Genomic DNA, 26,637 nt, shown 5'->3' with positions numbered 1-26,637 from the left:
GTCTGTCCGGATTGGTGCTGAGCAGCTGAGCGGCGGGGACTTGTGCGATCTGTTGCGGGACCTTCTGGTTTTGAGGGACGGCTGATTGAACTAGTTCCCGGCTGCTGTTATTTCCACCAGCCGTGGCCACCGCTGAGGCTGCTATTATCGGTACTGTCAGACCGCGTCTGCTGCTGTTCGTAGGCGTGAGCTACCTCCGACTCCGTCACTCAAGGTCGAGGTTTAACCGCTACATTGCTTCTCTGTCCAATCGCGGCACTGCTCGTGGCCGTACAGGTTGCGGCGGTTGCGAACGATTCACCGATTCCACCGAGCACGAGAAATTATGCGTTCAGCTCACTGATTTGGTTGTTTGGATGACGTTCGCTGGCACCGACGTGCCGAGGCCGCTGTCGCTAACGTCGACTTGGGCCCCGCAACCCTAAAACTGTTCAGACTCGAGAATGACTGCTGTAGGTCCAGTATTTTCTGCTCGGACGTTGGAATCCCTGACTAAAAAAATACCAAAATCAACGCACTGAACCAAACATACGAAGCGTTCATCCGCCACCGGATTACCTCTTTCGGCTAAGAGTTCTCTGGCGAGATAGGCTGCCCCCCCTCATGTGATCCCATACTCAGAAAAAAACGGTGCCGCTGACCACCACTACTGCAAAAGATCGCTCGAATCGTCGGATTTGGAATCTGCTTCGGCTCGTTGACTCTTTCGCAACCGGAGTGAGTGGCACGGCCTCAAACTGGACCACCTCTCAAACCTTGTCCAAGATCTGGTCCACCAGCCGCCGTCCTTCTCCTTCATGGCGGGCTTTTGTTTGTCCTTCTTGCTGCAGAGACCATGGCCAAGTTTTACACAGCCGGCGGGATTCCGGGAGATTGGTTCTGGCAATCCGGTAGAAAATTCGTCCTGCAACAGCCACGTGTTTATGTTGTTTTGTTTTGCTCTTCCACTGCTCGAATTGATTTCAGCAAGACCTGTCAATTGGTTGCTGTCAAACTCATTCGAGCAGAGGACAGCTGAAATCGCGCGATTTTTCTACATCGCGCTCTCATCGCGATGAAATCGTGCCTGATCGCGCTGAATCTTGGCAATCGTGGCAGATCGCGTCCATCGAAGGTCATCGCAGTTGAATCGCGAGCTCATCTCGGGAGTGTCATCCCCCTCGCATTTCAGTCAGTTTTCAACGAGCTTCGGTGGGTGTTGTTATTTAATCGGCGGCTGCTGATTTTCGTTGTTAAGTTTGTGTTGGGAGAAGTGTTGTGTTGTTTAGATTGTTTACTTACTACAAACAGTTGAAAGTGCGTTTGAAATAGTGATTGAAGGTTGTTTTGCAAGAATAATCGTTATTGTTGGTGTAATTTATGTGACACCCCTTATAAATATTGTTGGCAGATGTGCAATCATTTGGAATACTTTGAATTTGATATGTTTCATTGTTGTTATGATTTGATTTATTCTTTTTTGTATGTTTGTATGGAAATTTGGTGTACATTTTGGTAAAAAGTATACCTTTCCCAGGGAAACCTCTTGAAGAGTATCGAGGTGGCATTTACAAAGCGGATTTTGTGCCAATGTTTACTCAATTAATGTTAATGTTTTTTTTTTGTGTGAATGTTAACACTCCAAAGGTTGCGGGTTCAGTGCCAGCAGTGGAGGCAATTAGTGGTGCAGAAGCGATTTTTGTCTTTCTTTTGTTTGACGTTTTTTAGGTGTGCATGATGCAGGACGTGGGTAGGAAGTAATTTCAATTATTTTCAATTATCAGTTCAGCGGCAACAATATCATTTAAAATTGTGTTTAATTTTTTTACAGCTTCCTGGATCATTTATAAATGGACTGCTTATATGTATTTATCTATTCTTCATTTGATTTATTTGAATGTTTATATCATTCCTATTCCTTGTCCTTTTTTCTACCATTCCTCCATACCATATATGATTAAATTTCATGAACTAACGACAGTTACTGAAATAGCAATGGAACCATCTGAAGAATTTGTCTTTAAAATATAATTATCTTTCTTCCAGCTTCCGGGAATCTTCTTCAATTTTAATGCCTACATTTATCTATTCACTAGATGATTTATTTAAATGTTTATATCCTTCCTTATCCTATTCCTTTTCTTTCAGCAATGGAACCATCTGGAGCATTTGTCTTTTTAATTATAGTTGTTTGTTTTGCAGCTTCCCGGAATCATCTTTAAAATTACTGCTTATTTGTATTTATCACTGTAAGATTTATTTTTATATTCATATCTACCATTCCCCCATACAATATATGATCAAATTGAATGACAAGAAAGAACATGGGGTGTAATCTACTAGGATACTTTCTTCGGATTAGCTGCGCTTGTGTTTTATTAGATTAGAGTATGAATTGTTAATATTCAATACGTTGACTGTTTATATGTAAGTACCAATAATTCATGAACATTTTAAATAATTTAGTTTTTAAGAATTAGTTAAAGAATTATTTTTATTTGCAGGAAATGGAAAATCTTCGCAACAAGTTTGCTTATCAATATATTATTTTGTTTCTTTATTTTTTTCATCATTTCACCTCAGTGAACTAACAACGCACGTAAGATGTATTGAGAACAAAATTATTTTGAAAATTATGTTTTTTTTTTCATATTTTTGTTTTATTTCTAAATTTTAGCACACAAGAATCTACAAACTCTACTTTGTGTTTTTTCAGTTTTAGAAGAACTTGAAAAAACACTATCAGAATCCTGAAGGAACCTGAACGGGTATTCTGCGTGGGCGGATGAAATATGTATGAAAGGCGAATCGAGGGCGGGCCAAGGCGGTTGGGGCTTTTTGGGCGGATGAACTTTATATAGGGGGCGGATCGGGGGCGAGCCGCTGGCGGACCAACCTATAGGGGCGGCTGAACCGTATATGAGAGGCGCAACAAGGGCGAGCCAAGGTGGTTGGGGCTTTTTGGGCGGATGAACTTTATATGGGGAGCGTATCAAGGGCGACCCGCTGGCGAACCAACCTACAGGGGCGGCTGAACCGTATATGAAAGGCGCATCAAGGGCGAGCCAAGGCGGTTGGGGCTTTTTGGGCGGATGAACTTTATATGGGAGGCGTATCAAGGGCGACCCGCTGGCGAACCAACCTACAGGGGCGGCTGAACCGTATATGAAAGGCGCATCAAGGGCGAGCCAAGGCGGTTGGGGCTTTTTGGGCGGATGAACTTTATATGGGAGGCGTATCAAGGGCGACCCGCTGGCGAACCAACCTACAGGGGCGGCTGAACCGTATATGAGAGGCGCATCAAGGGCGAGCCAAGGCGGTTGGGGCTTTTTGGGCGGATGAACTTTATATGGGAGGCGTATCAAGGGCGACCCGCTGGCGAACCAACCTACAGGGGCGGACGAACCGTATATGAAAGGCGGGTCGAGGGCGAGCCACGGCGGTTGGGGCTTTTTAGGCGGATGAACTTTCTATGGGAGGCGTATCGAGGGCGACCCGCTGGCGGACCATCCTATAGGGGCGGTTGAACCATACAAAACGGCGTATGTAGGGCGGATGAACGGCGGGTGAAACATTTCAAGGCAAACCTGGGCGACCCCGGGGCGAGTCGCTGGCGGACCAACGTCACGATAAAAAAAACTGATCGTGCGCCAAATTGTTGCAAATTTTATCCGCCTGCGGGTCGCCCGTGGTCCGCCAAATCAAACGCTGGCGGATCGCCAGAGCGGTTTGGCGGTCCGCCAGCGAACCGCCGGCGGGCTGCCCAGTCAATGTGGGTCTGTTCTCTGTGCCCATACAGCGGAAACACCTCGTCATCTGCTGGGTCACTCGAGGAACAGGCCTCAGTGGGCACACCGACCACCCTACTTTGACCTTGCCGGCTTCCAGCAGCTTAGACGCCGAAGGCGTCGATAGTCGGATCGACGCAATTTGCGTGCCGCCGTAGGCTTTCCTCAACCGGATTGCCATCGGTGTCGTACGGTCATCCAGAAGAACGATCAGCGCATCTTCTAGCTCTTCCTCCGTCGTGATCTCGTCCAGGTTCCTGCACTCGATCGTTGTCTCCGGCGATAGCGCCCTTACCTTCGAGGGACTTAAAAGCTGAGCTCTTGACCGCGGGGTCATTCTTCAGCTCAAAAAGCATCGCTCCGGTCTGTGTGCGCCTGGTTTTAACCACGTTCTCGCCAAGCTCCTTGAGTTCCGGATCGGTTCGTACTTTCCGGAGGAGGTCTGCGTACGAAACAAATTCCTTCACCTCGACCACCAAAGCCTCGCCTTTGTTACGCTCCCTGCGAAACTTGGGTTTTTGGGTGTCCTCGTTATGCTTCCCTTTTTTCTTCCGCTTCTTTTTCTTGACCTTCTCCCATTCCTCCTTCTCTGGGTCTGGTTCTGGCTCCTTCGCTGGGTCCGGACTGTCTCCATTCCCCTGCTTCTGCTTCTTTGCGTCCTCCTCCTCTCCAGGCGTTTCCCTGTCCCTTTTAGAGCCTGGGCCGGGCGGCGTTTTCGGTTCTTTCTCCCGTAGCGCTTCCTCCTCCAGTTTTGCGTTCAGCGTTTCTTCGGCTCTTTCAGCTCTGAGCTTCAGTGAATTCCGCGTCACCACCAGCGAGCTGTTTTCGCGCTCTGCGGCATTCATGGCTGCCTTGACTCCATTCACCATCTGCTTGATTCTGGTGTGGACGTTGTTTTTGTCCTTGATGAAATCAAAGAGTTCGTTAACCCTCCTTCTGACCTCCTGCAACGCGGTCCTTCCGAGCAGGACTCCGTCCTGAGGGGTACTGCCGGCGAAGTTCAACAAGGATGACTTGGGAGTCTCCTCTCCAATTACTCCTATCTGCTGACTCGAAGCAGCCGCCTGGTTCAACACTGGGGATCTCAACACCTTCCCGCTTCCACGGAACGCGCTCGCCACTCCGCCTGCTGTGTCGCCGCCGTTTGACTCGCCTCCTGCCATTTCGACGTTTGCGTCCTCTTCTACCTCCGTGTTTTCCGATGCTTGGGGCGCATCGGGACCCTTTTGTTGGTTTGTTTCACTTGTCTTCATTTTGAATCCCACGAGTCGCTAGGGAAATACGGTCCGCTGCGCCAGTGCCCTGCCGTGACGCAGTAAGGGCAAATTACGTGTGGGGTTCGCCCCACTGGTGCCCCACCGTGCCTGTGTGTGTGTTAGTGTGTGTGTGATGTGGTGAGAGTTGTGGTGAGGTAGTGTGTGTGTAGGGGATGTGGTAATGTAGCCACCCAACCAAACATGCACATCTGCACAACTCGCTTCTCTCGCGCTTAGGCTAACCGATTTGAGAGGAGACCGTTTTATGGTCACAATACTGCACCCGATCTTGGTCCTACATACGTCGCAAATGACCCATCATACACTAAAACTTAAGTACTTCAACCAAGTTATGATCTAAAAAAAAACTAACTAATCCACCTAAGTGGCTGGAGCCTTCCTCATGTTCAATACTAACAATGGGTAATATGAGATGGTTTGGAACATATATTCATTATTATTTAGTCGTCCGGAATCACACCCAACCCCCACATTTTACACTAAATCTCACTAAAGTGACCCCCCATATCTCGAGACAGGTGGCCAGATCTTCAATTTTTTTGTCCTCGATGGAAATGGTTTTTTGATAACCCTAAACTAACCCCAACTATGGGTCGAACACTCAATGGTGGATTCCCTGACATAGTTACTAACATACATTTAAGTGAAATTCGGGCTAACTTCCCTGAATAATGTACTCTAATTACCTTATAAAATCGACAGGACAGGGAGCGCCCCACACTATCAAATTTATCTTTGACGTCGATTGGATCGTCTCTGCCCAATAAACCAATCCCAGCCGATGGGTCTGGATGGTGGCAATGGCCTCCGGAAACATCAGCTAACAAAGAACAAACCTATAAGAAGTCGCTCGTAACCGCTCTTTTCAATTAGAGGTGATATCCGCCGGCTTCTAAATAGTAACATAAAATATCCACCATTAAGTAAACAAAGATAATTCACGAGACAGGGTTATGCCAAACGACCACCCCCCCAATTTTGTTCATTGGGCACTTCCCTATTACAGCACGAACAAACCCTCGTATAGAACGGGTCTTCAGGCTAACCGACCTAACAAAAAAACCACCAACAGTCCACCACACGCTGGGACATGTATTGTCCTAATCGCGGAGGGGGGGGGAATGTGTAGGACAACCATCGGGATACTTACATAGTTATAAAAACCGACACCAATCCATTCAATACTTGCGAGTTATTCGGCTTCAAAATAGTAACGACTCACATAACACTTTTTCAACGTAGGCACACAATACTCGAGACCACCAGACGGTTTCCCTATATATACTTCAATCCCCCGTATCTGGACCCGCTTGGAAAGTGACTAATTAACGTTACATATGGAATAACCTAACCAACGATGGGTTGGATGGTGGATCCGGACATAGTATACATACATTTAAGTGAGATCCGGCTTCTAAATAGTACATAAATATCACTTAAGTGGACATATCTCGAGACAGGGTTGCCAGATCTTCAATGTTTTGGACTCGTTAGAAAGGTCTTTTGATAACCTAACCAACGATGGGTCGGATGGTGGATCCGGACATAGTTTACATACATTTAAGTGAGATTCGGCTTCTAAATAGTACATAAATATCACTTAAGTGGACATATCTCGAGACAGGGTTGCCAGATCTTCAATGTTTTGTACTCGTTAGAAAGGTCTTTTGATAACCTAACCAACGATGGGTCGGATGGTGGATCCGGACATAGTTTACATATATTTAAGTGAGATTTGGCTTCTAAATAGTACATAAATATCACTTCAGTGGACATATCTCGAGACAGGGTTGCCAGATCTTCAATGTTTTGGACTCGTTAGAAAGGTCTTTTGATAACCTAACCAACGATGGGTCGGATGGTGGATCCGAACATAGTTTTCATGCATATAAGTGAGATCCGGATATATGTGAAAACACATTTTTATATATAACTTTTGAACTACTTATCGAAACTTCAAACAATTCAATAGCGATGTATGGGACCCTAAACCAAGTCGAATGCAACCGGTTTGATCAAAATCGGTCCAGCCAGTGCTGAGAAAACTTGGCAAGAATTTTGAACACATACATACATACTCACACACACACATACACACACACACACATACACACACACATACATTTGTTCAGTTTTCGATTCTGAGTCGATAGGTATACATGAATCTAGGTCTACGAGCTGTTTTTCAAAAGTTCATTTTTCGAGCAGGATTATAGCCTTACCTCAGTGAGGAAGGCAAAACGATTTTGACAAAAGTCCGGAAGATTGTAAAAAGGGTGGTTTTTGTAAGAAAACCCGCCATGCTATACATTTTTAGAAAGGTAATAAAGAGACCTTTCCAACGCGTCAAAAACATCTAAGATCTGACAACCCTATCAAAAGTTATAAGCACTTAAGTGTTATTTATGCACTTTTTGGATGCCGGATCTCAGATATTGCGATAAAAACGTTGTCCGGATCTCTCATGCGACCTATCGTTGGATGGGTAATCAAAAGACCTTTCCAGCGCGTTCAAGACATTGAAGATCTGACAACCCTATCAAAAGTTATAAGCATTTAAGTGTTATTTATTAACCTTTTAGAGGCCGGATCTCATATATTTTGATGGAAACGTTGTCCGGATCTACCATGCGACTTGTCGTTGGATAGATAATCGAAAGACCTTTCCAACGAGTTCAATAGATTGCAGATCTGACAACCCTATCAAAAGTTATACGCACTTAAGTGTTTTTTATGAACTTTTTTCAGGCCGGATCTCATATATATTGATGAAAACGTTGTCCGGATCTATCATGCGACTGATCGTTGGATAGGTAACCGAAAGACCTTTCCAACGAGTTCAATAGATTGCAGATCTGGCAACCCTATCAAAAGTTATAAGCACTTATGTGTTATTTATACACATTTTAGAGGCAGAATCTCAGATATTTTGATGAGAACGTTGTCCGGATCTATCATGCGACTGGTCGTTGGATAGGTAATCGAAAGACCTTTCCAACGAGTTCAATAGATTGCAGATCTGAAAACCCTATCGAAAGTTATAGGCACTTAAGTGTTATTTATGATTTTTTAAGAGGCCGGACTCAGATATTTTGATGAAAACGTTGTCCGGATTTATCATGCGACTTGTCGTTGGATAGGTAATCAAAAGACCTTTTCAATGAGTTCAATAGATTGCAGATCTGACAACCCTATCAAAAGTTATAAGCACATAAGAGCCCTGAATTATGATGATCTTACTACCCAATCTGATGGTATGAATCAAGTTGATAGAACACTGAATGGTCCGTCCTTTTGTATCTATTTTGGATAGCATTACTCTCTAAATGTGAGGAAGGCACCAACCACCTAAGGGTGGATTAAGTAACGTTTTTGTATCAGAAGAAATAGCAGAAAGGCGAAACGATGGAAAGCATCTTTAGATATGTACGAGCTCCGCCTCCGTGCGACGACGACGATGTCAACCGCGGGAACAACAGCGGTGAAACCGGCCGCGAAGGCAGCGAACACGAGTTCGATAGTGATGCAGATTCCGGTGCTGGCGTGGAGGACCGTGAGGGCGATGTCGACTCCGGGGACGATTTGGAGGTTTTCGATTCTTACGTAACAAGCCACGGCGCATCCGACGTAGAACACTCAGGGTACTCAAGCGGAAGCTGCGATGAGGACGCCACGAAGCCCAAACGCAGTGGAGGGGCGAAGCCGAAGAACATCGGTTATCGAGTCCAACAGCTTGAGGATTTCCTGGTAAAACTAAACGAGAAGCTGGATTTCTTCGCCAACACACCGATGATCCCGATCCCCGCTGACCCTCCCGCCGCTGTCCAAACCGGCAATCCACCTCCGCTTGCTGCAACAACTCCAATGGCGCCAATCCATGCCGATTCTTCAGTCGCTGCCCGCACTTGCGTCGTCCCGGAACCGGTCGCCAGCTCGTAAGATATCGCCCCGCGTAATGTGCGCTGGGACAATATAAAACCGTTCCCAGATGGCGTCCCGGCCAACAAGTTGTACGAGCAACGTTACATCAGGAACTTCGAGATGGCGGCCGATCTCAACAATGCCAGGGATCCGATCATTCGATCGCAGTTGTTGCTGATCTCGGTAGGCGAGGAGATGCAGGGCATCATCAAAGCGGCAGATCTACAACCGGCCCTAGACTCTCCGGTCTGCTACCAGAAGTTCACCAGCAACATTGTGGACTACCTGCGAGCTTTAACGGACCCGGCTTCAGAGCTAGATGACTGCTCGAGGATGAAACAGGAAAAGTCTGAAAAGGCCATCTCGTTTCTGGCCCGGATTAAGGAGAAGGCGAAGCTCTGCGGCTACTCAGCGGCGAATTTGGACTATCACGTCCATTTCCAGTTCCTAAAGGGTGCAGCGACCTCAAATTTAAATCATTAAATTTATCCATTTTTCGAACCTCACCACAGTTCTGACCATGCGCGCTTACGCAAGCATAAATAATTTTACACGTCGACTCGCGTTGCGCGACAAATAATTAAGCTTATGTACAGGTGTGGATCATGAGTCATCCTCACCTGAAAAGCCCTTTATTAAATTTCGCCAATTGTTAGGCAATCAAAAAAATGGTTAAGCTTTCAATTATGAATGTGCGATGTTACTCCACAGGGGAAATTGAGGGTGTGGCTTAACCAAATTCATTGGCATGTTTGTTCAATGGAGAATTCGACCTTCTCATTATTGACCTACATTTTCGAGAATGTTTGAGGAACATAATTTTGATATTCCAATAACATAATTTAAAGTTTCACGACAAAGGTTCGAACTCATTACTTCCGATTTTGAGGTGTACTTACGACACCATACGGAAAGTCATGAAGAATTTCAGAGGTCTGCATAATTTAATTCATGAGGTTCATCGATGCTTCTCATCGAAACGGACCACTTTAGCAGAACAAAATTTAGTAGAGTTTTCGGGGACTGACTATAAAAACCCAAAATTCTTGAGGAGGTGCAGTTAGTTCCAGTTCTTGTTCCAGTCCAGTTCCAGTTCCAGAAGACGCCCCAGACCAGCCGGACCCGCCAGCAGTCACCAGTAGCAGAGGCCCCAGTCCAGCCGGACTTAGCGGTGGAGCCCGCAGTCCGTCGAGACTTAGCCGATTGAAGAGTCCGGCGCGGACATCAATTTGGTCGGAGGAAAGTACTGGATTCGCTTGAAAAGAGAATTTGAGGCGGGCCATGTACAGTTTACCAAGGTCTATCAGGACGAGAGAGAATTGCGGGCATACGGCTCACGTTTGCCAATGAAGGTAGAAAGCGCCTTCGAGGCGGTCGTAGCTGGTCCCAGGATAGATCTTCCGGTGGTGCGCGCCAACTACTACGTGGTGTGTGAAGGCGCGAGGTCACTTCTGGGCCGATCAACTGCTAGCGACATGGGTCTTCTCCAAGTGAATTCTGCAGTCAACTCCATCCAACCCTCGGTCGCGGCGGAATTCCCCAAAATGCCCGGGGTCAAGGTACGGTTTAGTATCGACAAATCTGTTCCCCCTGTCAAAAATGCTTACTTCAATTCCTGGGCCACGAACTCGACGAGAATGGATTCCACGTGGAAGAGACAAAAATAAAATCCATCAAGAACTTCCGAGAACCAGCGACCGTGTCGGAACTGCGCAGTTTCCTTGGATTGGCCTCGTACATAAGCCCGCACGTGCAGAGCTTTGCCGACATCACAAGTCCGTTGTGGGACGTGGTAGCTTCCAAGGTTTGGACATGGGGTTCGCAACGAAGTACTGCTTTCAAAGCGGTCAAGGACAAGATTACGAACAGCTGTGCCACTCTCGGGTTCTTTTCCGAGGACGAAAAACCATCTTGTACACGGACGCATCTCCGGTTGCGCTGGGAGCAGTGTTGGTACAAGAAGACGCTCGGGGCTCACGAAGAATCATAAGCTTTGCCTCCAAGTCCCTGTCCCCCACCGAGAGAAGGTACCCCCAGAACCAGCGTGAAGCTCTTGGCGCAGTGTGGGTGGTGGAAAACTTCTCCTACTACCTACTTGGCAGAGATTCCATTCTCCGAACGGATGCGAAAGGCGTTGAATTTATTTTGAACAGAACTCGCGAGGGTACGAAGCTAGCGTTAACACGCGCTGATGGCTGGGCACTCCGTTTAAGCCCGTACAAGATTCGGCCGGAATACGTCCGAGAATTCGAGAACATCGCGGACGCGCCCTCGCGTTTGTACGTAGGAGAGGACATGCCGTTCAACGACGAGTTGAGCCCCTGGGAGATTGCCTCTTTGGAGGCAAATGCGGTCGCGTTCCTGAGCGAAGAAGACATCAAAACGGCTACGTCACACGATTCAACCACCGACACCGACGTAACACTCAAGTAAAAAAGATGACCCTTCTTTGCATCACCCCTCCGGTAAGTCCGGTGAGCTGTCAAACGGTTTTTCGAAAAATGTATCAGCAAGGCAACACAGATTCTATTTTGTTTGTAAACACAAATCAGCTGATTCATTCATAAACTACGATTTGTTTGCAAACAATGGGTCGAGCAGTGTTGCAAAATATATTTTTATCGGCAAGGGGTGATTCCAAAGAAGTAATTGGGGTGAGTCGTGCTGGGACACATTTCAGCAGATTTTGTACATGGAGTGTTACGTCGGTGTCGGTGATTCAACGCTACAAGAAGTCATCTGCGCTCTAGATTCAGGAGAGTGGCCCGGCAACCTACGGCAGTACCAATTGGTCCAGGACGATTTGTCGACGAGAGACAACATGCTGATCAAGACCGGGTTTGTAGTTATCCCTAAGGCACTGCAAGAGAAAGCGTTGGAAGTGGCTCATGCTGGTCATCCGGCAACGGAGAAACAAAAGAGCATACTGCGACAGCGGGTTTGGTGGCCAGGAATGGCCACTGACGCTGAAAAGTGGGTGGAGTCCTGCTCCACGTGTGCTGTTAACGGTAAACCTGAAAAACCAACACCCATGCTGCGCGCGTTTGCTCCGAAGGCTGTTTGGGAGTCGATCGCGGTGGACTTCAATGGTCCATACGCAAGGTTTGGGGGTGTGTACATCCTTGTAGTTGTGGACTGCAGGTCACGCTACCTATTCGCAGTTCCTGTGAAGTCAACCAGTCTCGAGAGGACAAGGGACGTCCTGGAAGCCATATTTCAACGGGAGGGCTTTCCCAAATATATCAAGTCGGACAACGGCCCCCCCTTCAACAGTGCAGAGTACAAGGCTTACTGCGCCCAGAGGGGTATCAAACCTATATTTTCTACTCCATTATTCCCCCAGCAAAACGGCTTGGCCGAGAGTCAGATGAAAGTTGTCAACAGAGGCATGATAAGTGCATCAATCAACGGAACCGGCTACGCCGAGGAACTACAGAAGGCCGTCGACGCTATGTGGACTTCCGGTGGCCAATGAAAGAGCCGCCCGACAATCCGCGCGCCGGAAGCGAGATGGGATGTCCGCACGATCAATTCAAGATGAAACAAAACATGCCCGACCTAGTTCAGAAGGAATCCGCGCAGCGAAAGCGAGGTGGGTATCCGCACGATCAAATTCGAGATGAAACGAAACATGCCCGACCAAGTTCGGGAGGAATCCGCGCGGCGGAAGCGAGATGGAATGTCCGCACGATCAATTCGAGATGAAACGAAACATGCACGACCTAGTTCAGGAGGAATCCGCGCGGCGGAAGCGAGATGGGATGTCCGCACGATCAATTCGAGGTAAAACGTAGCATGCAAGTTGTACCCTGCACACTTTTGGTCTTTGGGTTTAATCCCATTTAAAATTCAAATGCGTCGGCTTCCCTCCCACAAACATTCACACACAAGATCCTCTGTAATTACTTCTAGCTCAGTTGGCAATTACCTCTTGTGTGCACTAGACGTGTTTCCTTGCTGTGCTACGCTAAACAATACGAGCTTTGTGGCAGACTCTGCAAAATGAGTGCTGTCCGCAAAAACACCCTAGTCGTCGACTTCAGCGTCCTCCCGATCGCCCCAAACTGAACGTGGTGCAGCGGTTTGTAGAGAAAGGCCTGGGAATATCTCCCTCCAGCCTTAAAAGCATCCAGCTGCACAACATCCGCCATTGTGTGCTGATCGAGATGGCGGACCCCGCAGCCGCCACCAAGATAGCAGCACAAAATCACTGCAAGTACGCCTTCAAGGCCAACCCGACCATCAAAATTCCGATCTACGTCGACGACAACACCGTCGACGTTCAGATCCACGATCTACCGCTAGACCTACCGAACGCCCTAATCGCCGAGGCCATGCGTGAGTACGGTGAAGTACTCACAATCAAGGACGAGGTTTGGAGGAACTTCTTCGCCGGCGTGCCGAATGGTGTGCGGGTGCTGAAGATGAAGCTGTCCAAACCCGTGCCATCCTACATCACTGTGTGCGAACTGGTCACACTTGCAACGCACACACATCAAATTGCCACGTGTCGCCGCTGCGGCGAAAAACGCCACGTGTCCAAGAGCTGCTCACTAGCAGCAAAGACACAGAAAAAACCAAAAACATCCAGCCCCCCAGCGCCGATTGTTTTGCCTCCAGCCCAACCAACAGTAGTTGAATCCCAAGTCATTGCTCCACTTACTCAGGACAATGGCAATGACGGATTTACTACTGTTGGGAAGAAGGGAAAAGCAAAACGGCAGTTATCGGGAGAAGAAGCCGACAAATCTGCGGAAAAAAGAAGCTGCGTGGATGACGACGCAGACACATCACCGACGACGATTAGTGGAAACGAACAAAGCAATGACCATGGACAACGAGAACAACAAATTCTACCACAAACAGTGCCGAAAAGAAGACTGTCTAAGCCAGCCGTTTGACGGAGGACTACGCCAGTCAGTTTAGTGATTTTTTTTCAGAATTTTTAATATTATTATTGTGTGAATTTGTAAAAATAAGTAACGCTTGGCCAAATTATGTTTACAAAGGCCAGTTAAATAAACGAGAAAAAAAATTACTTCTAGCTTTAAGAAAACTGTAATTACAAATGCCGACTTGGTCTTAACCATGTCCCAGCCCTTATAAAAAAAAATGAAAAAAAAATGCCAGTGCCAGTTACATGAATTAGGGCTCAGTCACTAACCGGAACAAGCCCCTGAATGCCCACCCAAAAGTCATTGTTGTTTATGTCTAATCCACATCTCTTTTAGCATTTTTTTACTATATTTTAAAAATAAAAGACTGTGATCATAGAAAAATAGATTTTTAGTTTTAATTAACAATCAAACATATGCCAACCCGTTCTGAACAAAATCTTGAATTTCATAAAATCATTGATTCAAGGCGAAAACTTATGATTTTATAAGCGATTAAATTACTAGTAAAATGCAACCCGCGAGTTTATCTAACTTTCATTTAAGATGTGTGCTAATTGTCAATTCTAGAATGATTCTCATTGTTTTGCAACCAAATTTCCATCGTTTTTTTCATCCATATTTTTTTAGTACTGTTGTTTGGAGCAGTTCTAGTACCAAATAAACTGATAGCATTACAAAGCTGGTACCCTAGCTTCGAGTAAAAGGCTTGTTTGTCGATAGTGGAGAGATAAATTGTTTTCAGTTTCAAAACACCAAAGCAATGCTGCTCAGACGCCATCATCAAAAGTCGCCCAAGACCTTGACCGCGTCGACGACTATCAACAACTACCGATTCGATGAATACAGCTTCCTAAAATAGGTGAAACGAACAAATTTAGATTAACAGTATTAATAGATTGAACGCAAACGAGATGACCTGATCGGATGGGATAACAGACAGTTTGGCGTGAGCGAGAACCGTCGGTTTAGCATTTTGAGGTTCATCTTTCTCGATTAGAACCAAACTTGTGGGAAGTGTATCTTTTGATGCTTGCAAACTCCACATGCGGGCACTGAAGCTACGAGGCCATTCCGAATTAATCAGAAGAACACAATCCTCTAACAGTTCTTGATTATGATGGATTGGTACAACAGTGAGTTTACCCTGAAAGTACACGTATACAAGTATTAGCGCATACATAAACAAAGTTTGATAGAAAATACATAAAATAAACTTTTTGGTAACTTCTTTGCTAACAATTATGGTTGAGTACAATCATCCAGGGTAAATAGGGTATATAGTCTGTACAAGGACAGTATTTATTTATATCTCTTGAGTCAACGAATCCACTAAAAAACATTAAATATGTATCCTACGGGTCCGGTGGCGCAGTGGTTAGCGTGGTAGCCTATCACCCCAGTATGGCCAGGGTTCAATCCCAGACGGACCCGGTGGCATTTTTCGAGACGAGATTTGCCTGATCACGCCTTCTATCGGATGGGGAATTAAAACGTCGATCCACTAGCGTAAAAGAGGTTTTGAGTGACTCACATAACCTTCGGACGCCTAGAAATAAGTAGAAACTTGCAACAGAGACCACAAAAGACCCGGGGGTCGTTAAAGTGGATTGCTTTGCTTTTTTATGTATCCTAAATTTCACACTAAATAATCCACATTACTTTTAGAGCTTTTAGCATTTTCAAAAATGAACTATAAAACATGAAATGGAAAAAATAATAAAGTACACATTGAATTGATATAATTATACATATAATTCAATTTGGTGATGGAGTTGATCATAGAAATTAAACTTCCGAGACTATTAGACTTCAATGAATGCCTTTGGTGTTAAATATAAACTTATTAATTGGTTGGATGACAGCTATCATTATCCATATTACATGATTGCTCAACTTAAACAAAAAAAGAAGAGTTTAAGAGTTGAAATAATTTTCTTACCATTATCAACATAAATTTAGCCTGGAAATTAATTTAAAGTCAACTTCAACAGCACAAATTAAAACACCCAAATAACATTTATAAATCCCACCTCACGAAATATTTAATATCAACATTGGAATGAAACAAAGTGCGCTGACAGCAGTAAGGTGAGCATGCTCATATTCGCATATGTATATGTATGTTTTGAAAACATCACGCCATCATAACCCACTCGAAAAATAATCTGGTAAATTTGAGTGTCTGGCGCAGTCGGACGTTTGTCGATTCCTTCACGCAAAAAAAAAAAAATCACGCATGTTTGAATCAAAACATATTTTGTTGTTTTGACTTGACGAATTGACCAAAACCAATTGAATCAAATCAAAATGAGTTGAATTAACTTGCTGTATTTTGTCGAACCCTTTTGGAAATAACAACAAAATTATTCACACAAAACAATCAAATGGCGTCGCGAGGCGCGACGCATATCTTTTTTGCCGGAGCCGATTTTTTGAAAAAATGCCAAACTTTGAAGGTGTGTACCGAGCTCCAGCCCAGTTAACTCAATTGGAATTCTGAAACGGAATTCAATTCGAATCGTTTACGTATTCCGTTTCAAACGCAACAACCGATACGTACACGGAATCGGTTGTTGCGTTTGAAACGGAATACGTAAACGATTCGAATTGAATTCCGTTTCAGAATTCCGATTGAGTTGACTGGGAGGGTGCTCCAAATTTCAATGTTATATAACTATATACCAAAAGATGCGCGAGGATCTTCTGGCCTACACGCCAATGATGTTGGAAATAAACGCTTCAGTGGCGCAACAGTTCACTCGAAGATAGTAATAACTTAGTTTTGACAATAGAGTTATCTACGTGCGCATGTATTGCGTGTACGTACACGAAAAAGATTGAGGTTAAATTTTGTACCGCCCAGCAAAACAAATGGCGTGTTAGTGTGCGTAAAAGCGGGCTTAGATAACTCTATAGAGTTATCTAAGCCCGCTCACACGCACACTAGCACGCTATTTGTTTTGCTGGACGGTACAAAATTTAACCTCAATCTTTTTCGTGTACGTACACGCAATACATACGCACGTAGATAACTCTATTGGGTACTAAAGCCCTATGTAAATTTTTATGTACAACGGTAAAAACACGATTAAAAACCATTTCTGATCACTTTTTTTTTCATTTTAATGCATAAAATTTTTTTACAAGACAAGATTTCAATAGAAATTTCAATAGAATGAAAAGTGCCATTAAAATCGACACAATACAAAAATCAATTAGCGGGTGTTTTTATACTGCGATTCTCGGCATGGAAACCAGTTGGGACCGAGGTTGGGACACTAGTATTTTAAGTGAAGAGGTGTTTTTAAATAACTTTGTAGTACACAGGAATGATCGTGATCTGGCTTCATCTGGAAAAAAAAATCTGGAGGCGGTGTCTCAGATGACATTAAAGCCGGTTATGACTCGGAAAAAAATGATTCAGAAATTTTCGGAACTTTCGAACACGTGTGGGTCAAAACACAGATTGCCAAAGAAACATATATTTTTGCATCTGATTACTTTCCCCCGTTATCGCCACTCAGCTCATATGAAGATTTCTTCAAGAATGCTGAGAAAATCATCTCAAGTTTAGAAGAAATGAAATTCTTTTCAATAAATAATTTTCAATAGGATTAAAAAGATAAACTTTTAGCATTTCTAGGCATGAATCAATACATAATTATTGATTTTGAAGGTAAACGAGAGCATTGGAAGATTTTTTGCAAGAATGCTAAGAGCAGAATGGGGGGAGGGGTTAGGGGCGAGATCAGCCTCAGAAAGCTGTACATTCCGTCGTCCCCGAAGACCAAAATTTGTTCTTGAAATTTAAATTAAAATTACCGCTACTTCCCCTCCTTTTTCACGACCGACACTCGATCGCGTTGCTCGGATGATTTTCCCCTCAAAATAGATACTTGACATTCCCGTCCGTGAGTGGGAAGCGCTCATGTTGCTTGCAAAATGGAGCCTAACATTTCAAAAGGGCACATACATTTTGTAAACAATAGTGTATCCCTTTCACTCAAATGACAGTTTACATAAGGTGTGAAAGGGACACACTCTAGCATGAAAAAGTTATGTGCCCTAATGAAATGGCAAGCATGAAATCTCTGCATTTTGAAAACATTTTAAAACATTCAATTGTTTCAATAGTTAAACTATTTTGCCAACAATGAAAGTTTTATAGCAAATTGCTGAATAATTTTCGAATCGAATGGAACATAAATCGTGTCGATTCGATTAGAGGGAAGGAAGATATAAGCGTTTGACGGATGACGCAGTAATCCAGGTCCTTTGGCCCGGGTTTTTTGGAATGGCACCCCAGTACCTTCGACAAAGACGTAGTCTACGGCAATACATTTGTATGGCGTTTTTAATCTCAGTGCGGTTGACTCGAGGGGTGGCTAACTTCCGCCTTGGTCCAGCGTTGAAATTCCTTTTTCAAAACCAGCGAAGATGAGTCCGAGTCCCTCTTTCTCAATCTGACTGTAGTTTGCTTCAGCGGGAGTGAGACTGCGCGACGCGTACGAGATCGCCTTGACGGTGCCGTCCGGCAGCTTGTGGGCGATGCGCGCGCCGATTCCGTGTTGTGAGGCGTCCGCCGAGACTACAATGTCCAGTTTTGGGTTGTAGTGTGTGAGCGCTAGCGGGGACTGCAGAATATCACGAAAACGGTTGAACGCGCGCTGGCACGCCTCGGACCACTCCCACTTGACGCCCGCCTTGAGCAGCTGGTCCATCGGATACCGGAGTTTGCGCATTTCCGGAATGTACTTGCCATAATAGTTTACGGCGCCGAGGTACGAGCGCAACGATGAGACGTCGTGAGGCGGCGGCATGGTTGCGACGGCCGAAGTCTTGTCCGGGTCCGGCCTGATACCATCGCCATCGAGGATCTGTCCCAGGTACTTGACCTGAGGCATCCGGAAACTGCACTTTTCGATCCGGACGGTGAGGCCGTACTCTTCGAGACGGCGGAGGACCTGCTGAAGGTTGCGATCGTGCTCTTCCGGTGTGTGGCCACCGACAAGGATGTCGTCCAAGTAACCACAGGTTCCGTTGAGATCGCCAACCATTGTGTCCATCAACTGTTGGTAGGACCCCGGTGCAGAGGTGATGCCCGGAGTGAGGCGGGTGTAGCGGTACAACCCTTTGTGCGTGTTGATGGTCAGCAGGTGTTGGTCCTTCGGATCGACTTCAACCTGCAGATAGGCATCCGACAGGTCGATGTGGCTGTACAGTTTGCAACCCGCCATCTTCGCAAAGATGTCCTCCGGCAGAGGGAGCGGGTACTGGTTTGGTTCCAAGCAGCTGTTCAGCCCGGTGGAAAAGTCAGCACAGATCCGCACGGACCCGTTCGGCTTCCGTACGACGACGATCGGCGCCGCCCAATCGGAGTGATCCACCGGCACGAGAACTCCGAGATCCTGCAGTCGTTGAAGTTCGGTCTCCACGGCGCTCTGCATCGCATACGCCACGGGACGCTTGGGACGGAACACAGGCTTCGAGTTCTCCTTGAGTGCGAGCTGAACTTTCGTCTTGGTGCACAGTCCCATCTCGCTGGTGAAGACTTTGGGGAACTGTGCTTGCAGTGCTTGAACGGCATCGGGGGCTGACTCGGCGATTTTGCGGCAAAACGAGCTGAATGGAACGTCCCACAGCCCAAATGCACTAATCCAGTCAGCGCCAAGAATGTTCAAGTCGATTTTGGGAGACACGACGCGGCACAGGCTGCGCTTCGTGATGCCGCTGATCTCCACGTCGCACCAGAATTCCAGTGCGAGGTCAAGGGGTGCCCCAGAGGCCGTTTTCGCGCTGCACGATGGTTTGACACCGGAAGGACTCCCAATCTGCTTCCAGCACCGGTCGGAAATGACGGTTATATCCGACGCTGAGTCGATCTGCAGCTGCACCGGGACCTGGTTGATCTCGATCTCGGCAAACTTCCTCCTCTGGCTGACGTTCTTGACTGATACCACCTTCACGCCCTTGGACGGGGGTTTCTTCTTCCCCTTCCTCGCAAAACAGGCGCAATACCCTTCTTTGTGCCCCTTCTTCTTGCAGTCGCGGCAAACGTGGTCCCGGAACTTGCAGTCAGCTGAATAATGCATGCCCCCGCACGACCAGCACGGAGCACTGGGTTGGCCACTGCTGGGGCCAGCTTCGGATGAATGCTGCTGCTTCTGCTTGTCCGGCTTGTCCTGCTTCGCCTTGAATCTGCTTTGCCGCACCTCCTGGACGAGCGCAGGTGCTCCCTGCTTCTCCACGAGGCTGGTGTCCTTCTTAAGGTTGACCAGGTTCTTGCAGTCCTCGACCACCTGCTCCAGCGTGACCTCCGCTCGCTCGTTCAGTTTGGTGATCAGTCGCATGCGGATGTCGGATTCACGGGGAGACTTCAGTCCGCACACGAAGATTAGCGTTTTGAACTGTTCTTCGGAGAGTTCGCTGATCTTGAAGTCGACGCATGCCCGGTTCACCCGACAAGAGTAGGACACAAAATCTTCGGCGTCGTCCTTGGTTATTTGCAGGCAGTGGAATCTGCGGTTGAAGACGGACACTGGCGTCCCGAAGATGGTCTTGAGCTTCGTCACGACCACAGAGAACTCGTTGAAGTCCTTGGGCGTTTTAGGGAGGATGAAGCTCGTGAATCGTTCGTGGGCCGCTGGGTTTAACTTCCGCATGAGTAGCCGGATCTTCGCTGCGTCGTCCAATTTGCCCGCGTCTTTGTCGAACAGATCCGCATACCTCGCGTACCAGGAGTCAAAGGTGCACCCATGTTCCGGATCGTACGCAAACTCGGCGATGTTGCTGGAGAGTGAGTCTAGCACGACTTCATCCCTCGACATCCCCTTCACCTGCGCCGCGAGCTCGGTCATCAGCTGCTGCTGCTGGGCCAAGATCTGGAGCAACGCCGCGTTGGTTGTCGGCGGATGCGGCCCTTGTTGCGGCTGCTGATGCGGCGGGAGCGGCGGTGGAACCGGCGGAGTAGACATGGCGTTCTAACCTCAACTTCGGTCGCGACGGATTTCCGACGAAAACTTTGCGAAATCGACTTCTACGCGAGACCGGCTGCTACGATACTCGTCGCCACTTTGTTGTGATATAAACGAGGTGAATTAATCACAACAAAACTATTAAAACTTTATTAAAAACTGCTTCCAAAAAATGTTAAGAAAAACGTGGCCTGTTCGGGCAGTGGCCTCAAAGGAAGTGATCGACGATGACTTGCTCCTCTCTCTCTATCCACGGCAGCATCGACGAGCATGACAGCTGTCACGCAGTGAGCCATCGCAGACGATCGTGGCATCGTCAGGGTGGTCCTCCAACAATATTCAATCCAAATTATTTTTTTAATCAGTCAAAGATGCCTATTTGGAGTTGGGAGACTGGATTTATGGTGATTTGTCAACAAATAACATTATTTATGTAAATTTTTCGAAAGGTGTACAAACTTTTTTTGCACCTTTTTTATTTTCGTAATAGTATTTGTTATATAACTTTTTATAGAAATCATCTTTTCATGAGCTTTTTCCCAGTCACGACATATTCTAGCAGAGCTGGTTCTGTCAGAATCCTGCTAGAACGGTAGAACATTTCTGCTAGAATTCTGTAAGAACATCCAGCTCTGTAAGAACTCTGCTAGAATCCTGCTAGAACATCGTGACTGGGTTGAAGCAAAATGTTTGGCATGAGTTTCTGAACAAAACGTAGTACTAGGTTCCTGTCAAACTTTAAATTGTTTACATGTTTCATCACAAAATGTGCATAGTGCCCAAGGGGTGTAAATACTTTTTTTACATACTGTATATTGTATGGGGGAATGGTAGATATGAATATAAAAATAAATCTTACAGTGAAAAGATAAATACAAATAAGCAGTAATTTTAAAGATGATTCCGGGAAGCTGCAAAACAAACAACTATAATTAAAAAGACAAATGCTCCAAATGGTTCCATTGCTAAAAGAAAAGGAATAGGATAAGGAAGGATATAAACATTTAAATAAATCATCTAGTGAATAGATAAATGTAGGCATTAAAATTGAAGAAGATTCCCGGAAGCTGGAAGAAAGATAATTATATTTTAAAGGAAAATTCTTCAGATGGTTCCATTGCTATTTCAGTAACTGTCGTTAGTTCATGAAATTTGATCATATGTATATGGTATGGAGGAATGGTAGAAAAAAGGACAAGGAATAGGAATGATATAAACATTCAAATAAATCAAATGAAGAATAGATAAATACATATAAGCAGTTCATTTATAAATGATCCAGGAAGCTGTAAAAAAAAATTAAACACAATTTTAAATGATATTGTTGCCGCTGAACTGATAATTGAAAATAATTGAAATTACTTCCTACCCACGTCCTGCATCATGCACACCTAAAAAACGTCAAACAAAAGAAAGACAAAAATCGCTGCTGCACCACTAATTGCCTCCACTGCTGGCACTGAACCCGCAACCTTTGGAGTGTTAACATTCACACAAAAAAAACATTAACATTAATTGAGTAAACGCTTCCAAATGCGCTGTAATCACTTTCACTCGGAAACGCTCCGCTATTGCATTCGACTACAAACTTACTAACACACTCTTGTCAAGGACGTCTTGCGTTAAGGATCTCGGCGTAATGCTAGATAGCAAATTAACATTTTCTGATCACCTAGCATACACCACAGCGAAGGCTTCAAAAACTCTAGGGTTTATTTTTAGAATCGCTAAAAAATTTCGCCAAATAAGCTGCCTCAAGGCATTGTACTGTTCCCTTGTCCGTTCCACTTTGGAGTACTGCTCGGTTGTGTGGTCGCCCTTTTATCAGAACAGTATCCAGCGGATCGAGTCTGTTCAACGGAAATTTGTTCGTTATGCACAACGGCACGTTTTATGGGCCGACCCGTTGAATCCTCCATGTTACGTCGAGCGCTGCAAAATGTTACAACTTGACCTTCTCTCTACTCGACGTGATGTGGCTAAAGTAACATTCGTTACCGACCTTCTCCAGTCCTCAATCGATTGCCCATCAGTTTTGGAACTCATCGACTTCAACATACGCCGGCGCACTCTCCGCACCCACTACTTTCTGAGGGTTCCCCGAGCACTTACGAATTACGGACATCATGAGCCACTATCCAGCATGTGTCGTATTTTCAATTCCTGTTCTGACTTTTTTGATTTCTCTCTCCCTCGCAACACTATCAAAAATCGAGTCCTCAACCATCTTAGGAATTTGTAGCGAAGATCTGTGATATTATTTTTAAGGAAAGTGACATAAATGTTAATCGTTAATTGTAATAATTGTTAGATTTAAGTATGCTCGTCTTGTATCATTGGAGTTTGTAAACTTGTTGATGCGTTAAGACGAGGTGGTTTTGTGCCTCTCTGAGAGAGTGTCCTCTGACACACGGGGATGCTTCGGCTGTCATCTGCATACAATGTCACTGAAGCCTAAAAAGTACCAAAGTTTTGGTGTCTAGTGTCAAAATTATGGGGAGTAACATGACGAAAAGGGCGCAAAATCGAAAGGACGAAAATATTTTTTTTCTTTATTTTTGTTTCGTTAGTTAAAATGAAATTAAATGTGTACCATTATCCGGGGCAAATCGAGACACATGGGGTGAATTGAGAAGTGATTTTAGCAATGTTTTTGCACAATATTTGAATATTTTTTAATTTGTTTCAGTAGGAATAGACACAAAACAACAAAATTAGTCTAAATTTGAACTTTTATGTCTAAAAACAGCTGTTTTGGCTTTCTTGTCGAAAATTTACCAACACATTCAAACCACGGGGTACCATAGAAGTTGGTTTGTTTGACTCAAATACATGCTTTTTCGTAAAACCCCACAACGTGAGCCCCATAACGTCCCTAACAATGGGCTATGCCCTAGGCTATGCCCTGTTCGTGGACTCGCTCTTAAGGTTTCCCAACAACATGGTTGAGCTCAACCGCCTCAAATTGCAGATTTAAATTAACATAATGATGATCTGTAAGTTCATTGGCCAAATAAGAATTTGCGGAAGACATTTCAGAGGATTTGAAAAAGACACCTGCTGGGAAGATTTGCCTGAGACCTGATGCTAAACATATATTGTTGGTGGCGGCATTTATGGTTTATTTTAATGAAAAGAATCAATATGAGTAGCTACAGGATTATTTTCCAAAAAATTAAATAAGACTTATTATATTTTGATTTGTGACCCTCTGAAATGTTATTCCCGAAACAGCGCCACCAAACATTTGGTAGCGGCTTCAGCAAGCTACGTCAGTATCACGGGCCTGCTCTGACACAACTCAAAGGGGCTTTTCCCCACCTCCAAATAAAAAACAAAACAACAAAACAAAGTAAACATTGGCACAAAATCCGCTTTGTAAATGCCACCTCGATACCCTTCAAGAGGTTTCCCTGGGAAAGATATACTTTTTACCAAAATGTACACCAAATTTCCATACAAACATACAAAAAAGAACAAATCAAATCATAACAACAATCAAACCCAGTCAAATCAATCCGAATTCTGAAACGGAATCTAATTAGAATCGTATACAAATTCCGTTTCAAACGCAACAACCGGTTCTGTGTTCGAACCGGTTGTTGCGTTTGAAACGGAATTTGTATACGATTCTAATTAGATTCCGTTTCAGAATTCGGATTAATTTGACTGGGAACATATCAAATTCTAAGTATTCCAAATGATTGCACATCTGCCAACCATATTTATAAGGGGTGTCACATAAATTACACCAACAATAACGATTCTTGCAAAACAACCTTCAATTACTATTTCAAACGCACTTTCAACTGTTTGCTTACATAAGTAAACAATCTAAACAACACAACACTTCTCCCAACACAAACTTAACAACGAAAATCAGCAGCCGCCGATTAAATAACAACACCCACCGAAGCTCGTTGAAAACTGACTGAAATGTCAAATTCGAAAAAAAAATCCTTCAGATGCAAACCGCCACGGCAATCAGTCTTTGGCTCGCCGCGGCGATTGGGGGCGAACGATATTGAAACATTTCAGCGATCAGTTTGAACCGCCCAGGCGATGCGCCCATGGCACGCCAAGGCGGATGGAGGGCGGACGAAATTGAAAAATTTCAAATGTCAAATTTCAACCGCCCAGACGGCCCGCCCTCAGTCCGCCAGGGCGGTTCTAGGGCGGACCACACGATCAGTAACGGCCGCCGATGCGTAACGTCCGCACTGAGTTAATGTGGGGTAAAGCGACCAAATAGCGGGGTCCACGTTCCAACCAATGTGAGTATCGCGGCCCATACATACAATTTGACAATCTTGCCATCAGGCTGGTACTGATGTTATAAATAAACAAAGTCGTTGTTATGAATTTAAAGAAGAAGTTCTACTATTGTTATATTTTTTAGTAAGAAAGGCTCTATCTCACCCCAGGTGGGATTAAATCGGGTTTTTAATCTGCTTTGGTTGAAATATTTTATTTAAATTAATTTTATTTTTTCAGTAAAAAAAATAAAAACGTCTGTAAAATATTAGAGAATTTAGGATGTAGGTAGTTTTTAAATTTTGAAACTCATCATCAAGATATACTAATTTTTTTTTTTGAAGAATTATTTTTAATTTGTCAAATGTTTTTTATCATACAATGCTGAAGTCCGATAATCATAACACCCAATATTAGCCCTCATACTTTCCGTCTTCCAAGCTCACTCCCGATATTTTGAAATGCTTTGAAGTGCCTCTTCCATCATTTCAATGACTTGAAGCAACAGTTCTATTGATAAAAACTTCCGGTGGATCAGAAACGCCTCCACGAGATGATTATTCTGTACCCCTTTTTCTCTTACCTTGGGTAGAACTTTTGACACTCGGTGTTTCATCTTCCATCTCCTTTGGAATGAACCATATCCTCCATAAGCTCGGTTCCTTCCGGTCCCGTCTTCCGCTACGAAGACCTGGCCCACCGGATTCATGCGTCTCGTCCACCTCCTCCACCGCCACGAATACCGAATTCTGAATATCTGGAACATAAGAAACTATAATTTGGCCACTTGCCCACTCCGACCGGAACCTTCCGACAGAAAAAGAAGCACAACTTACCTATCAACCGGTCAAAATCCTTCCGAAGCTCAACATCAACAATAAAGCTATGAACAAGATTGTCCGTTCGACGCAGTGGTGAACGCAGAACGCTGTGCCAGTTCGATTTTTCCATCAACTGTCAGTCGAACAATCTACAGGGGTTGCTTTGTTCAATAGTCGATGACTGGCAGGCTATGATGACAGGCGCAAAATTTTGCGTTTGCGTCCAGGCCTGACGGACAATCTTGACAATCTTCTTCTTGCAATCAAGTCCAAACAAGACCAACTGAAGAGAACTGTCAAACTGTTTGCGTCGACGAAAATCGTGACGTCGAATTGAAGGGAAATCGATGGAAAAAACAATGTCGGGCATGTCGAGTGTTTGTCGTACGTTTGTCGTCCTTTAGACCAATCGATATCGAAACGGTAAAATCAAAACCGCGCGACAGCTTGTACGACGTGTGACATTTTTCAAACAGGGATGATGGAAGTTATATATCCAGCTTTTTAAGCGAAAATGGCGTTCCAATAGTGAACGCCCGAAATGTCAAAATCACGTGGTGGTACCAACATTACGAAAAAAGTGTGCCATGGCATGACAGCCGCATTTTTTTTTCTAATGTTGGTGCTACTGCGCGATTTTGACATTTCGGACGTTCAACATTCGAACGCCCTCTTCGCTTAAAAACCTGGATACTCCCGGTCACGGAATTTTCTGGCAGACTTGG

General features: G+C 45.0%; 3 protein-coding genes and 1 pseudogene across 3 annotated transcripts; 2 read left to right on the top strand and 2 right to left on the bottom strand.

The window, feature by feature from the left end:
- The first annotated feature begins 11,657 nt into the window (after positions 1 to 11,657).
- On the top strand, positions 11,658 to 12,440 carry LOC120430734 (uncharacterized protein K02A2.6-like). The gene has a single exon (XM_039595844.1). It carries the CDS (start codon positions 11,658 to 11,660, stop codon positions 12,438 to 12,440), a length of 783 nt encoding a protein of 260 aa, XP_039451778.1.
- A 527-nt stretch (positions 12,441 to 12,967) lies between these two features.
- LOC120430739 (uncharacterized) lies at positions 12,968 to 14,080 on the top strand (annotated as a pseudogene).
- A 153-nt stretch (positions 14,081 to 14,233) lies between these two features.
- On the bottom strand, positions 14,234 to 16,057 carry LOC120430740 (N-alpha-acetyltransferase 80). The gene is made up of 3 exons (XM_039595847.2): positions 15,803 to 16,057; positions 14,780 to 15,007; positions 14,234 to 14,713 (listed from the first exon to the last, which is right to left on the bottom strand). The coding sequence occupies exons 1-3, from the start codon at positions 15,812 to 15,814 to the stop codon at positions 14,414 to 14,416; spliced, it is 540 nt and encodes a 179-aa protein (XP_039451781.1). The 5' UTR covers positions 15,815 to 16,057; the 3' UTR covers positions 14,234 to 14,413.
- A 2,191-nt stretch (positions 16,058 to 18,248) lies between these two features.
- Positions 18,249 to 20,837, bottom strand: LOC120430733 (uncharacterized protein K02A2.6-like). Its single transcript, XM_039595843.1, has one exon. It carries the CDS (start codon positions 20,835 to 20,837, stop codon positions 18,249 to 18,251), a length of 2,589 nt encoding a protein of 862 aa, XP_039451777.1.
- Positions 20,838 to 26,637: the final 5,800 nt, after the last annotated feature.

The sequence above is a fragment of the Culex pipiens genome, unplaced genomic scaffold (genome assembly GCF_016801865.2).
Source record: "Culex pipiens pallens isolate TS unplaced genomic scaffold, TS_CPP_V2 Cpp_Un0088, whole genome shotgun sequence".
In the NCBI taxonomy this organism is placed as follows: Eukaryota; Metazoa; Arthropoda; class Insecta; order Diptera; family Culicidae; genus Culex; species Culex pipiens.
Note: the sequence above shows the minus strand (reverse complement) of the source record. Positions and strands in the feature narration are given on the sequence as shown.

What these genes read in the sequence shown, in the direction of transcription:
- LOC120430734 (XM_039595844.1), top strand. Translation starts at nt 11,658, where the DNA reads ATGGAGTGTTACGTCGGTGTCGGTGATTCAACGCTACAAGAAGTCATC.
- LOC120430740 (XM_039595847.2), bottom strand. An exon ending in CTGTTATCCCATCCGATCAG is followed by an intron (nt 14,714 to 14,779) that starts GTCATCTCGTTT and finishes CACCTATTTTAG; the next exon opens with GAAGCTGTATTCATCGAATC.
- LOC120430733 (XM_039595843.1), bottom strand. Translation starts at nt 20,837, where the DNA reads ATGTCTACTCCGCCGGTTCCACCGCCGCTCCCGCCGCATCAGCAGCCG.